Source organism: Rhinoderma darwinii, chromosome 3, assembly GCF_050947455.1.
Source record: "Rhinoderma darwinii isolate aRhiDar2 chromosome 3, aRhiDar2.hap1, whole genome shotgun sequence".
NCBI classification, from domain to species: domain Eukaryota; kingdom Metazoa; phylum Chordata; class Amphibia; order Anura; family Rhinodermatidae; genus Rhinoderma; species Rhinoderma darwinii.
The window spans coordinates 256,622,656-256,638,682 of record NC_134689.1 but is presented as its reverse complement, the minus strand read 5'-3'; the positions used below and the strand labels follow the sequence as shown (position 1 = coordinate 256,638,682).

The 16,027-nt window shown below is 43.1% G+C and overlaps 1 protein-coding gene across 1 annotated transcript in view; it reads right to left on the bottom strand.

Annotated features, from left to right (window-relative positions):
• The window catches only part of SCAMP2 (secretory carrier membrane protein 2), a 43,646-nt gene that overhangs the window by 11,228 nt on the left and 16,391 nt on the right, over positions 1-16,027 (bottom strand). The window contains exons 2-6 of the mRNA XM_075857801.1: positions 5,329-5,409; positions 4,931-5,017; positions 3,405-3,516; positions 1,815-1,943; positions 93-255 (exon numbers count right to left, since the gene is read on the bottom strand). Of these exons, the coding sequence (XP_075713916.1) occupies positions 93-255; positions 1,815-1,943; positions 3,405-3,516; positions 4,931-5,017; positions 5,329-5,409 (572 nt within the window). The remainder of the gene's footprint in view (positions 1-92; positions 256-1,814; positions 1,944-3,404; positions 3,517-4,930; positions 5,018-5,328; positions 5,410-16,027) is intronic.

The window sequence follows — 16,027 nt, the reverse complement described above, 5'->3', positions numbered from 1 at the left end:
GGTCGATTTTTCTCACTACTCATTTCATATACAATACCCAGTATTGTACCTAAAGACAAATAGATGAATTCCAGGTTCAAAGGAAAAATTACCTGAAAGCTTTGTAGATTGGCCGGTACCAGCATATAAAAGCACAAGGAGTAAACAAAATAAACCACAAGATGGATAAGCCAAAATCCACACCACCATTTGCAGCGTCGGTGGTAAAATATGCCAAGCAGGCCAGAAAGTTGAGAAGAAGTGTCACCGAGTGAACTGGCAAAAGAAGCACAATGGTTATTCAGACATATATTAACACGATTTGTATTTCATACTAAATTTCCTTTTGTGCACACAGCCCATAAATTTAACAGCGACTTCTCCAATAAAAAAAATATTAATTCTTTGAGGGACCATGTCAAGGAACAGAGCAAATACAGACTTGCTTTGAAGAAACCTTTATTTTACCTACATTAGATCCACTAAACATGTGGTAATGGCTTTGTAAAGTCTTGGTCATTCATGAGGGGACGGGAAGGTTCGTGGTGTACTTGAGTACTACACCACTTTCGCACAAATAAAAAATAATAATACATCTGACACACGTTCACGTGTAGTTTGTGAAGCAATTGTAGGGTTAAAATATTTCTTACAGTTTCTATAGAAAACCACATATGCAGTACCAGATGTATTTGCCTATTATATTCCAGCTCCCCAGTTTGGTCACCTGGAGTATACTGCTAAACGAAAGAAAAAAAAACCAAAAAAAACCCCCCAAAAAAAAACCCCCAAAAAAACTCAAAAATAAATAATGAGCTTTCCCAAACTATCCCTGCAAAATCACAGCATGAGAAAATTGCAATGAAGGAGTGAGATTCAAACCTCCATTTACTAGCAATGCACATTGATACGGCGAAAATAAATTTGCAGCAAAAAACAAAAAAAAAAAGTGTCCTGTGTGAATTCAGCTTTATAGAATTGGGATAATATTTTCTCCTTAGAATCCTTAACTCACTTCTTTATTTGCAGTACGCGACCCCGCTATCATTTATGCAACCTAAACTCTTACTTCTAACTGTAACTAAAATTATCTAAGCTCCTCTGGGACAGGGGGAATCAGAAACCAGCAGAATTCTGAAATTGTTTTTCATATCAACTTTGACATGTCACAATGTCATGTCAGAAGTTTCGATCGGAGGGGGTCAAGGGGCTGAGACCATGACTGATCAAAACTTCTCATATGGTCACTAACCTGTCAAAATGGTTATGAAGCACAATTTCAGATTTCTCCTAGTTTCCGGTTATCCCTGCACCCGGACCACCACTGATCAAAACTTCTGATATGTCAAAGGTTTTATAAAAAGGACAGTTATTCTTTGAAACATATAGAAAATCCATTCTCTTTTTTGAAGGCATCCACTTGGGTCAAATATAAGCACGTGTCACTACACAATCACCAGAATTATTTTCTAGTGCTATTAAAGGGGTTTTCCCCATAATCAATATTTATCACCTATCCACAGAACAGGTGATAAATATCTGATCGGTGGGGGTTAGACCGCTGGGATCCCAAACAATCACAAGTCAGTCGGACCCCTACCAATCAGATATTTATGACCTCTCCTGTGGATAGGTGATAAATAATTATTATGGGAAAACCCCTTTAACTTCCAGGGCGATGTGCATATAAAATACAGAAATGTTGAAATACATAACATGAATAAACGATACAAACAAGTACAATAAACCTGAGTGACGGACTAGTACAGAAGGAGAGAAGGCCCTGCTCGCGAGGGCTTACACTCTACAGAATGAGGTGACAGTCAGATACTTACACATCCAAAGGTAGTACAGCATTTTACAGGTGCGCTGGTAGTCCGCTGGAATGTCGGCGGAGAAGTCCTGGTAGAAGCATGGTTTGATGGGACACTTAGTAGGAAGAGGAGGCCAATTATTCTGTCTTACTGTAGAAGAAGAGAAAGAATGTCAGACAGACATATTGTCGTAGGCCCATTTGCTGGTCTCAATTATCCCTACAATTCATAAGATTCCAAGCAATTGTAACAATAAAAGAGGACAAGCGCTAAAACTAAAGTTTATCATTGATTCATTATTTGTGAAGTTGCATATTGTAAATGTGCCTAGTCCGACTTTTGAAGTTTAAAGTTCATTGAGGCCAGGATCAAAATTTGCAATAGAAAATAGCATATGCACAATACTTAATGGAAATGTAACGAAGATAATTTTTAATACATTTAATTGAAATGACATTCTGCTCGCCACTCTGGCTAACAGATAAAGAGCAAGGGATCACCTTCAAAGAGAGTTATATGCCACAATGGGGCATATGGACAATGGTTGTATGGACAACAGTTTTCTGGGTACATATATCTAAGCATTTTAGTTTTATAAAAAAAAAAAAAAGTGCGGGTGGCTGCCTCCGGGCACTGGATGTTATGCAGTGTTCAGTGCTGGAAGCAGATGGCTCTGGTCACAGTAAAGCGGCCGAGGTGCAGTACTGCGGCTCTGCTCCTATTCACGTGAATAGGATCAGAGTTTCAGTTCTGCAGCACGGCCGCTATACAGTGTACGGAGCCATCTGCTTTCAGCACTCACCACTGCATAACATCCAGTGCTCGGAGGCAGCCGGAACAGCTGTTCGGTGCAGGGTCTGGGTGTCGAACTCCCACCGATAATATACTGATGACCTATCCTGTGGATAGGTCATCACTATGAAAAACAGTCCCGTGGCTGGACAATCCCTTTAAGGAGTAAAAGGAAGCCCCCTCCATTTCTGTTTATTAATTAGATGTCAGTATTGACTGAAGAGTTAAACGCCAAAGATTGGACTTCTGATATTGGTCATTGATTTGGGAGGCTGGCTGTCAATCAGCTCCTGTGCCCACATCATCACATTGCTGTACATTATAAATATACGCCACACGGCTCTAGGGGTTAAAGCAAAGCACCCAGAAGCATCTGCACACATTAAAGGGTTATTCCCATCTTATGCAGTGATGGCATATCGCTAGGATATGCCATCACTTTATGATCGTTGGAGGGCCTGAAAACGATGGTGTTTTAACGCTACATTCCTTTCACAGTTTTTGATTCTGCTGCCTGTTTCTGCGAATGAGCTGAAAGCATTCAATTACTGTTCAGCACCTGCACAAAAGTGGATGCAGCAAGGGAAAGCGGAGGATTTGCCATTTTACATCCTATGGACGTGGAGGCCAGCTTCGTCCATCGTTTACATTCCCGTCCATGGCAGTAGGGGGCCGTCAAGTGAGCTGGGGTAAGCAACAGCCGTATTAACAGTTCATTGTGCCACAATAATATAACCGTGAAGGCCATCAGGGTCATGCTACATAATACCAAAACATTTAAAAACCAAAAACTAGCACATGAAACCTCTCCATACTCACAGTTAATATTTACATTACTCATTTCTTTTTCTTTCCTCTCAATCTCCGCTGCTTTCCTGTCCAGCTCCTCTTGTTGCTGCAGGAGGCTAGCTTGTGCCGCCATGGCTATTGCCTATAGGGAAAGGAAAAGAAGGCCAGAATGAATATATCTTTTCTCTCTCTGAAGTGAAAACGAAAAGCAAATTTGATATGCAGTTTCTATGCAGCCATTTATGTACTCACTGCAGATTGTATGGTACTTACGAGCTGCCACATACAAGGATCTAATATTGAGGAGAAAATGCTTCAAGAGTTTAAGTTGGTGATGCCTAACTGGCGGCATCAGAACAGAACTTCATATGGTGCAGTTGCCCCAAGGTCAGGCATAAGTGCTCCTGTATGCGGAGTGATCTGCCCAACCATAAATAACAGAAGGGCTAAATCGGTTTTCTCCTCGGTTATAGGGGCACTGACCTGGCCCTGACTGAATGTAATGTGCGGCCGTATGATTGCGTCTAGGGCCGCATTTGAGGCCCCCACAATACGATGAGATGATTACCACTGATTTCTATTGTTCAGCTCCTTGGGCCAAGTCCTCCATTTGTGTAGTTGGGTCATGCATAATAATGGTCTCCTCCTCCACAAGTTCATGGTCATTTTGGCTGCCCCTCTAGTTACCTGATGCAGGGAGCAGCCATGTTCACCTGCTTGTAGTCGGGAAATTTCACGGTTTATGCTCAGAAACATAGCACAGAACTCACTGAAACCAATGCCAACCATTGCTTATAAACCTGGAAGCCTCCAGTGGTAAGAGCAGCAATAGAGCAGCGTCTTGAGCGGGCTATTTATTCCCAGTTCCTTTGCTTGACTGGAGAGTAATGGTGTCTCAATTGATAATACTAGATTACATTTTTCAGCCCTGCAATCTCATCTTTACATGCTCATATGTAACTTGTGACCAAGAGATGACTGCATACCAAGAATTTGCAAATGAAAATAGTGACATATGTACAATAATGGATGGAAATTAAGATTAAAATATGAGACTATTTTCAATAAGAGCTAGTTCACATAGCGGATTTTGCGTGGCGGGTCCCACCACAAAATCCGCTGCGGAACTATTCCCGACAGTGGCAGCAAGACTCCTCCCTCCCATTGATATCAAGAACAAGCGGGACGCTTCTTTTTTTCTTTATTATTTCAGCAAGCGGGAAAATGAAGCGTCAGACTCCTAATAAAATGAGTGGGAGGCGAAATTTTGCAGCGGAATCTCCGCTGCAAACTTCCTCCATGTGAACATACCCTAAATTAATTTCATATTTCGTTCTGCTCTAATGGGCTTTTTTGCCCATTACAGCCAGCTAACTATCCAAAACTTTTCAAATGGCCATAGAGATCTATACAACATGACGGGACTAGCGATGATCTTTCCGTCTCTGGCACTAGGAGCGTTTGGGTTAATAGTCGAGCAGACCTTAACAAGGCCAGCATAATATACGGACACATCCACTTTAAACCCAGATAAATGCTACATAATCAAAGTGTACCTGTGGAGATGGCTCTATGGATGGCTGTAGAACAGCAGGCTGGGAAGGCATCACCGGCTGTACCGGGACAGTTTTCTGATTCGTTGTCTAAGCAAGAAACACATAAAATGAACAACTAAATAAATAACCAGAGATAATTATAATTTTTTACATACAAAGCTAGGTAATCTCAATACACCTTGCATTCTGTGGAAACTGATCATACTGTGTAACAGATCACTTCAGAAGTACGCACTGCTTCATACAAAGAAGAGCTGATCCATAGAAGTGTATAAATACTGCTAACAAAATAAAGGGAGCATGAAAATAGTAACGTGAAGGCAGAGAACCAGCTCTGGAAGCAGGCCAAGTCCTTGTGGCAGTGGGAATGGGCAGTTCTAATAACATAAGATACGCACCAAGCGAGTATTTTCAGAGAAAGGGTTGAATTCTTCAATGTTCCCATGGCCGCTGCTTGTGATTTGTGTGACTGCGGGATCCTATAAAAATAGGGAAAAAAAGGAGCAGGTAAAATACAGAAAAGCATGTTGACAAATAAATGATGTGTTGGTTTCAGAAATACCTTACATATAATAATGTACCTTATCATAATGCTTATAGAAACAGAGCAACGAAAACTACGTAAGCGCTGGATCCGTCAAATGATGACGGACACCAATCAGTTTCCGCGTTTTTGCCAGACTAAAAAAAAAATAGTACCGTATGCTGTTCGACAAATATAATGGAATCTGCGTCGAAAGCAATGCTTACTTACTGTTGGAAGTAGAACTACTGCTTTACAGAGGTTCTCTCCACCTAAATGTATTTTTTTGTCAAATCTGAATAATATCACAACCTCAGATGGGTAGTGACCACTCAACTGCGGGCAAGGTACTTTGCCACCATGCCAATCCAGCTTTCTGGTGAATGGCAATGCCACGTACATAAACCACAAAACCACTAAGTGTATTTATAAGAACTAAGAAACTAAGAAGAAAAAAATAAAGTTGTTCACTAGACTGTGCATATATAGATTTTATGCTATTTGCTCAAAATGGCGCTAGTCCCCCCCCCCCCCCCCCCCGCTGAGGCCTGTGGTGACACTTCAAACGTGACCAAGTGACAAAATTGCATCTAATGATGTTCATTACTCCAGTGCTGTACACATATTATGCCGGCAAACACATCTGTATATATTCATTGACAACTACAATTCTACAAACAGCTTCAACTGCACATTCCCTGGAAAAAAGTCAACCATGTTTATCCCTTGTGTGCCACTACTACCATTGCTTCAAAGGAATATTTGTCTATCAATTGTAGTGATTACCACCATATATACATAATGCAAAAAAAATAAATCTCTGAAGCGTTAAAAAACAAAACAAATCCATGGTACTACTCTGTCAAATACCGAGACTGGCTGGTAGACGGGGAGCCGTATGAGTAAACCCTGAAGAAGGGAAGCACGTTGTGACGCGTGCAGTATGAAGCAGCCACTCCCCGCAGGTTATAAACAGGTTTGCCTAGTTGATGACTCACATGACCTAGTGACATATTGCAGGAGGGAAGTATTCACATACTCTCCCTGAAAGCAGTGTCAATATTGCCCTGCCTGCGGCCTCCAAGGGCTCTTGGATTTCTAGTTCAGAATTTCCGCACGGAAATTCCACAGCGTATTACAGTTAGAAAAATCCTCAAGAAAAAATAAATAAAAAAAAGTTAGGAAACTAATCTGCGGTGCAGATTCTCAATCTGTAGCATATAAACTTACCTTGTGTAAACACGGTAGACTTTCCGCATGGAAACTCTGGAGCATTTACGCAACTAGTGAAGAAGGTCTTAAGCTCAGTTCACAGAGAGCTTTTTGACAAGTTTTTTTGACGCGGAAAACGCGTCAAAATAACGTCTGAAAATGCCTCCCATTGATTTCAATGGGAGACTGAGGCGGTTTTTTCCCGCGAGCGGAAAAAAAAAACGCTCGCGGGGAAAATATGCGATGCCCTATCTTTGGGCGTTTACGTCTCTGACCTCTCATTGACATCAATGGGAGGCAGAGAATGCAAATTTTGCAGCATTTTTGCCCGTGGCGCTCAATGGGCGTGAGCGAAAAAAACGTGGCAAATGGCGTGCAGGCAATTCAAAATCTTCCTCAAAATTCCAAACAGGGCCTAAGTGTATATATTTCAGTCTTAGTAACCTCTTTTGGCCCACATTTTGCTGCATTTAGAAATTAACTTCAATTATTCACTATTATAGATTTTTTTTCCCATCATCTATTGTTGTACCAGCTATAAAGATGAGACCTAGGTTACATTACTTTTCTAGTGACTATTGCGACGGTTTCCTTTAATTTTAAAATTGGGCTCTCACTGCAGGCCAAAATTGGTGCCACTATTGTGGGTACTTTATGGTTGGCATTATACATGCATCACTCATACCCGTGCTAATCATTTTTGCAGTCCATTGTACCGCAGCCATAACTATCTGCTTATTCATTTACAAATGATTTCTCTTGATTGCTGGTCATGTACTAACTTAGCAATTACATCTTACCTAATGAGATCTGCATGCATTTTATTGTGCATGCGCCTATATGAATCTCAACATCTTTGTAACTACCAGATTTTTTCTATCTCCGGTTTTTCTGTTACTGCGCATGCGCGCCGGCACCGCATCCATTGGTGGCCTGTGTTTCACCAGCGATTGGTGCTGCTGGCTGTCAGTCAGCCGAGTGGAGGCTCGGCCCTCCGCTCGTCTTTTGATTGGCTCTCAACTAATTGAAGTCACAGCTGTAGATGGTTTTCTGTGTATATAGGTCTGTGGATTCCGCCGCTCGCTGTCACTACCCCCGATACCCCTGAAGACGCTACGTCGGTAGCGAAACATGTCGGGGGGGCTTTTTTGAATTTTAACCTCTGGTCTTGCTGATCCTCTAGTAATTTAACTTACAGCGTGGTGTTGCGGTCTGCAGTCGTTAGCACCTTGCTTTTTCGAGTGTCTACACATTGCACTATGCTGATCTCGATCAGCAATGGACCAGGATTTTTAACCTTCATATAGTCTGTTTATGGTCGTCTATACCAAATAAAACTTGTTATTTTAATTTTGGTAGTTGGGAAACAAGGGCTCTGTTTGCCGGCAGGCACTCCATATATTCTATGTTACATCAGGCACCGGTTCCAAATTTTTAGGTGCATTTCTAAAAATTAGGCAAAACCAGTAAGCAATTCCAGACGATCATTATTAATTGAACGTTAAAATTCCATGGCAGTAAGTCATGACAGGTCAGATTAGCGTCCTTAGGCCGGGTTCCCACTGGTCTGATACGCCATGTAAAACTACGCAGCGTATCAGACCTGGAACCCGCAGCATATTCTGTCTGAAAAACCGAACCACATTGTGGTGCAGTATTTCAGATGGAACTTCCGCTGCGGAAACCTGCAGTAGAAAAAAAAACCACAAAAAACACCAAGACTTTTATACAGTTGTCATGGTGACGCGTCCCTCCTTTGATGTCCAGTCTCCCTGGATGACGCTGCAGCCCATGTGACTTCTGCAGCCTGTGATTGGCTGCAGTGGTCACAGGGGATGAAACGTCATCCCAGGAGGCCAGACTGGAGGAAGCAGGGAATTCTAGGGTAAGTATAAACTTTATTTTCCGAATTGCGATTTTTGTGGGGAATTGCTGCAATTCTGCTGCAAAAGTCGCAACACTTGGCTATTTGGTGCGGGCTTTGCATCCCCATTTAATTAAATTTGGAACACACGCAACAGAAAAGCAACAAAAACGCATAATAAATTGACCTGCTGCGGATTTAAATTCCGCACTGCAGGTAAATATATGAACGCTTTCTCTGTGGTTTTTTTACGCAGCGTGGACATGACATTTTCAAAATCTCATCCACTTTGCTGCTACTGTAAATGCTGTGGAATTTCCTCACAGAATTCAGTTACAGAAATTCTGCAGCGCTTACGCTACGTGGGAACCCGACCTTAAAGGGGTTTTCTCATCTTGGACAATTATGGCAGATCCACAGGATATGCCATAAAAGTCTGATAAGATGCGGGTCCCACCTCTGGGACCCACACATATCTCTAGAACAGGGTCCCCTAAACCCCATTCTAGCATACTCTGCTCCTGTGGCCTCCTGGCCACATCCAGGTTAGGTGGCCGGGAGTTACAGAAACAGCAGCGCTCACTGAGCTACGCGGTTTCCGTTACTCCCATAGAAGTGAATGGGAGTTCCGGAAACAGCATAGCGCGCGAGCTACACGGTTTCCGTAGCTACCGAGTTCTGGAAACAGCATAGCCCGTCGTGCAACACTGTTTCCGTAAGTCAGCGAGCACTCGGCTGTTTCCGTAACTCCCGACCACCTAACTAGGAAGTGGCCGGGAGGAAGCGGAGCCGAGTAAGCTAGAATAGGGCTTAGGGGATCGCGTTCTAGAGATAGGTGGGACTCGCATCTATTGGACCTTTATGGCATATCCTGGGGATATGCCATAAATGTCCAAGATGGGAAAACCCCTTGAGTCATAGTTTGCTCCTGTATGGAGACCAGTTCCTTAAAGAAGCACTCCTACAAAAAATTTTATTCTCTTACCCTCCTGGAAAGGCACATTATGTAAATTGTGGTGAAGGTAATTTTCTTACCGGTGGCTGTATTTGTGAGTTATCCACTCCCTTCCGGTCCTCAGCTGTGTCATGTGACCAGCAATAGGACTCTCCAACTGCCGCAGCGTCTCATGTGTGGACAGGAAGTCAGTTTCTCCATTCATTACCATCACAGCCTCCATATGAGCCTTATAGGAATGAATGGAGAAACTGACTTCCTGTCCACACATGAGACGCTGCGGAAGTTGGAGAGTCCTATTGCTGGTCACATGACACAGCTGAGGACCGGAAGGGAGTGGAGAACTCACAAATACAGCCACCGGTAAGAAGATTACCTTCACCACAATTTACATAATGTGCCTTTCCAACGGGCCAGAGAATAAAAAAAATGTTGTGGGAGTGCTCCTTTAAAAACCCAAATAATGTGGCTAGACCAGCTAATCCACCCGCATGTGAGGTGATCTGCTGATCTACTGTCATGTGATGAGCTGATCATCGGTCACTGGTGAGCTTACATTTGTTTCACATATATGTTGTAAGACAGTTGTTTTTCCTGCGATACACGTACAGGAACAAAGAATTTTAGCAAGCCATGGATATGTTTGTGGCTTGTTTATTGGTTACATCTGAAATAGGACGTCTGCTGATTATTTTTAACAGGCCGGATGTACAGACATACTGTAATTTTCAAGTTATGTTTAAAGTATTAGTCGTATTGCAATTTATGTAATTTCTCATTTTGTATTGCGGTTTATTGGACATTGACATAAAAGTGCTCGATTAGAATGACTACATACTTTACATGTATTCAACAGCCATAAAGCCCAGTGTTTGTCAACCATGTATTTTGGACACTATTGTTATTTGAAGTAAAATTACTTAGTGATTAAGTAATCCGTAACGAAGGTGCTTTTTTGGATACAGAACTTTTAGTTCTGATCAGTTCTCCCGTTGGTATATTTTTAATGATATGTGGAGAACGACATGAGCTTGCCTTCAAAATGGAGTTGACAGATGTCCTTTTCGGACGGATTAGAATTTCTTTGTCAGTCTTTCCTGTTACCGTTCTGTCTAGAAACTTAACGTTATGTTCATCATAGACACAAATGAAGGCAAGATTCATGGGATTTTTATTTATGTACCTAACAAATTCTTGTGCCTGCTCTGAAGTCCAACGCAATATCAGTAGTAGGTCGTCTATGTATCGACCATACCACTTGAAAAATACTCCTCATTCAGAGGAACATTTTTCTTCTCACATGGCCATATAAATATTTGCCTAAGACGTGGAAAACTTGGCTACCATCCAGGCTCCTTGCCTCTGGAGATGGAATTCTTGGTCAAACGAAGAATAAATCGTACCCAAGTAGGAGTTCTACCACCATGGCCAAAAATTCTTTAATATCATTTGTATATGTGCTGTATCTGTCTAGAAAGTAGCTTAGGGGTTGAATGGCTTGTACATGTGGTATGCTGGGGCATAAGTTTACAGCATCAAATGAGAGCTATGGGCAGTCACTAGTCCATTCCACACTATTCAAATACAAAATCACATGTTTGGTATCTATTAATTATCCTGGTAAGTCTTTTATTAGTGGTTGGAGATCGTGGTCCACCCATGCTCTTAGTTGTTCCCCCAAAGATCCAATCCCAGTTACTATTGGTATGAGTGGAGGAGGAAAAAGTTCCTTGTGTATTTTTGAAAAAGAACGGTAGATCGGTGTTACTATTCCTAAAAAGGATCTAAAGATTTTCCTAGCCCTGCTCTGGAAGGATGTAGTATGAAGATTTCCCTTCAGTAGAACAAAGGGTCATCTTACACAGCAGTGTAAATGAGCGCCAATCAACAAGACAGCTTGTTAATTGGCGCTCGTTTACTCCTTGCACAAGGAGCTAGTATGGGGACAAGCACTCATTGTTACGATTGCTCGTCCCCATACCTTTTTATTATGTTGGCAGCGCATAAACATGATTACAGTACGGGACAGTTGTCCTGCAGCGAGGCAGGGACTCCTAGCATCGTACATAACTATGATGCTAGGAGCCCGGCTCCCTGCAGTGTGTTCGGTCCGGGACTTGCGGCCGAAATACGTTCCGTCCATTACGGACGTAACATGCTCGTGTGAACCCAGCCTAAGAAACATAGCCTAAGCAAAGAAACACAGCCCTAACAATTATTACTGCTTCACCAGACTTTGCCTAAATACATAGTGCCTACTCCAGACAGATTTTTTTCTGTCATCCCACAGATTTGTACACCACACTGCTCCAGCAATGTCTGCCCAATGGCTACGAAATAAAGTCCATAAATTGGCATGTCCTGATGGCGCTGCCAGAGACAGTTCGGAGTGATGCGACTTGTGCAGTAAAGCGCTCCATGGTCCTAAGCACGTGTGGTGCACCACTTTGTGGATTGTTGAGTCGTTGCTACTCCTAGATGTTTCTACTTCAGAGTAACTATTCTTACTGATGACCAGGGCAGCTCTCGAAGGGCAGAAATTGTGTATTGACTTGTTGAAAAGATGGCCGCGTCAAACATCACCACGAACTTCAGCATGACTTGTTCTAATGCCAATTTGCATCTATGGAGACGCATTGCTGTAGGCTTGATTTTATGAATCTTACTGTAATATGGTATGATATTTTATGGATGGGTAAGGATTTCAACTTTATGTTCTGTGTATATTTTCTAAGTCTATGTTTGCGTCACGTTTTCTTGACTACATTTAGCTTATACATCCCGGGAAAAGATCCTAACGTACATGCTAAACACAGGGTAAAAAAAAAATATGGGTAGCATGGTGGCTCAGCGGTTAGCACTATTGCCTTGCAGCGCTGGGATTCAAATCCAACCAAGGACAACATCTACATGAAGTTAGTATGCTCTCCCTGCATTTGCGTGGGTTTCCACCGCGTACTCAAGGTTTCCTCCCACACCCCAAAAACATACCAATAGGAAATTTAGATTGTGAGCCCCTATGGGGACAGTAAAAAATGAGGACCTCTGTACAGCGCTGCGTAATTGGCGCTATATAAGTAACTGAAATAAATAAATAAATTATGTGAATTGGGCCTACACATGGTCTCAAGCTATATATACAGTCGGTAAATTTCTGAGGTAATGATCTAAAACATAAAATAAGGTAAGCCCAGGCCTACAAAGCTGAGCCAAACAGGCAATAGCCATGCTTTGTTGATTTTCCTACAGTTTTGTTAGATCATATTTTAATACGTGAACCTTGTTACGCCCTTTGTTCAGACTCTGCTCAATGACCTTATGATGCCATACGTTTGCTCAGTTTGGTGACAAGATGATGACTTCATGCTGCCAAATATGGCTGCTTGCAAATAAACATCCAGAGGAACTGCGAGTTGTAATAGAAAGGCTATGTTCACACTGAGTATTTTGACGAGCTTTTTGTAGCGGAAACCGCTCCGCAAAACTAGTCAGTCAAAAACCGGCCAAAAATGCCTCCCATTGATTTCAATGGGAGACGGGGGAGGTTTTCTCCCGCGAGCGGTAAAACCGCCTCGTGGAAGAAAGGGACATGCCCTTTCTTCGCGCATTTACGCCTCTGACCTCCCATTGATGGGTCACATCAATGGGAGGCAGAGTTTTTTGCCCGTAGCACTCAATGGGTGCGAGCGAAAAACGCCACGAAAAAAGCAGCGAAAATCGCAACAAACGACATGAAGGAAGGACGAAATCTGCCTCAAAATTCCGTTTAGGATTTTGAGGCAGATTTGGTCCTTCCTTCATGTCGTTTGTTGCGATTTTCGCTGCTTTTTTCATGGCGTTTTTCGCTCGCGCCCATTGAGTGCTACGGGCAAAAATTTTCCCCGTTAAAAACTCTGTGAACGAGGCCTAAGGGTATGTTCACACGCAGTGGTTTCAGGCGTATATCGGGGCGTTTACGCCTCGAAAAACGCCTGAAAAAAACGGAAGCTGAACACCTATAAACATTTGCCTACAGAAAGACGCTCTGTAAAAAGAAGTAGCAGGTCACTTCTTGAGGAGTTTTTAGGAGCGGATTTTCCATTGAACACTATGAAAAACACCCCGAAATACGCCTGAGAACACTGCGTGTGAACATACCCTAAGGGTGCTGTTACATGTAGTGGATCTAGACCATGCGGTTTACCGCTGCAAGCAAAGATGATTCACATAAAAACCATGCGCTTACCCTGTCTGTGCTGCAAAACCATGGCAACTGGCACTAAACAGCGTGCAGTGATAGCAGCTTGTCCGTACCGTGCAATAGCACCCAGCCCCGTAGACCGCGCCACGCAGGCCCCGTAGACCGCGCCACACAGGCCCCCCAGCCCCGTAGACCGCGCCACACAGGCCCCCCAGCCCCGTAGACCGCACCACACAGGGCCCCCAGCCCCGTAGACCGCGCCACACAGGCCCCCAGCCCCGTAGACCGCGCCACACAGGCCCCCAGCCCCGTAGACCGCGCCACACAGGCCCCCAGCCCCGTAGACCGCGCTATACAGGCAAAACAGAAGATTATACTCACCTGGGCCCCGTTCCCACGACGAACGGAGCAGCTCCTCAACACCGACAGGATCCTTGCGTGGGCCGGCGTGACCCAGTGACATCATCGCGCCAGCCTACGCAGGGCTCCTGACCCTGCGCCTAATAGGCTGTAGCCTATGGCGGAGCAGGGAGGTGCTCTGTTGGACGCAGATACTATTGAATGTGGCGTCGCTACCGCTGTAGCAGCTATAGCGGCTGCTAGCAGAGCCTTCGGGCATGGGGGGCCCGTGCTGGTGAGCGGTACAGGCACCCTCATGCTGAGGGTCCCGTAGCAGCCGCTATAGCGGTAGTTACGACACTGATAGTACCCTTACCTGCATTGCTTTACTATATTCTCATGAATAAGCATTTATTGCATTATCCGTTGGTTTCAAATTATTAAAACTGACCAATGCCCCAAGTTTTCAGGACTGAATCCCTGTTTACTACTGTACAGAACATAGAGTAATGTGAGCCTGTAAGTGAACTATGGGTTAATGCCGTAGAACAGATATCCTATGGGAAATGTGTGTCAAGCTGAAGCCGAAGACCCATTTAAAATGATAAAAAGTAACTAAACTGGAATCTTTGGAAATAAGAACGCAGTTTCCGAGTTTTTTTAATTTAGTCAAGCAAAAAGTAAACTTCTAGGCTACATTTTCACAAAGGCTGTAGCTAAAGTACCTGGGTGTGGCACATCCAGAATATCACTGACACACACACATCAGTGGGGCAACGGCTGTAATACACCACCGCAGCTCCGCTCTAACGGCGGAGAGAAGAGAAACATCTTCTCTCCGCCGTTAACCCCTTGAATGCTGCGATCAAAGCTGATCGCAGCATTCAAAGTAAATAAGAGGAGGGGGGACTGCCCTTTCATTGCGTCACAGGAAACCCCTAGAAGATGAGCCACCAGACCCAACAATGCAGATGAGCTGGAGGCCGCTATCAAAGCATAACACCTCATAACCATAACACCATAACACCATAACACCTCAGCAGTGCCACAGACTGATGTCCCCCATGCCACGCTGCATTGATGCAGTAATTCATGCAAAAGTAGCCACGATCAAGTATTGAGTGCATATATCTCAATTACAAAAAAAAATATTTTGTGATTTGTCAGCGCACAATAAAAAAAATTTAAAACATGAAATTAAACAAATCTAGAAAATGAAAGCCTCATCAGTCTTGTAAAAAAACAAGGTAAAAAAAAGTTGCAATATTCAAAGCAGTTGCAAATATATTATCGTTAAAGAAGGGTATATATATATATATATATATATATATATATATATAAATAAATATTAAAATCACATTAGGACCCAATAAAATGTTTTGGGAGAATATCGCTCCATAGAACAGACGGTACACGGGTGTCCGACAAAGAAAAACCGTATCACCAAAATTCACCGTATAAATAGACCACAAAAATTGTCCAGGAATAGAAAACCATGGCGGCCTTCTTTGGGTTGTATTTGGTATCGCACCTCAGCTCATCTGAAGTGAACAGTGACGAGCTACAATACCAGACACAACCCACGGACAGATGTGGCTCTGTTTTTGAAGAAAGCAGCCATGTTTTTTTTCTCTCTATTTGGAATTTAGATTTTGTAGTGGACCTGGACTGGCATCTGCGCTCCAAACTAGGTGGTGGTATTCTTTGACAACGTGTACATGAAAATCTACATCCAACACAGTACAATGCATGTGAATTGGGTTTAACAATATCTCATACACGTGCCCTCAAATTTGTGCAGATTTCCGGATTGGTTGCGGATTTCATCCACCGTCAGCGGAAGTAATCAGCTGAATGTGCACATGGCGTAAGTCCTCATGTATATTGGCGTATTACGTTTCTGTAGAATGGGCCAAGTTTTACAGAGGTGTAAAACAGCTTCCAGACGTCTATTGGGCCCTACTTTACATCTCTGTATGCCTCCGATTTCATACGGAGGTATGCTAACGTTTTTTTTCTGTCAG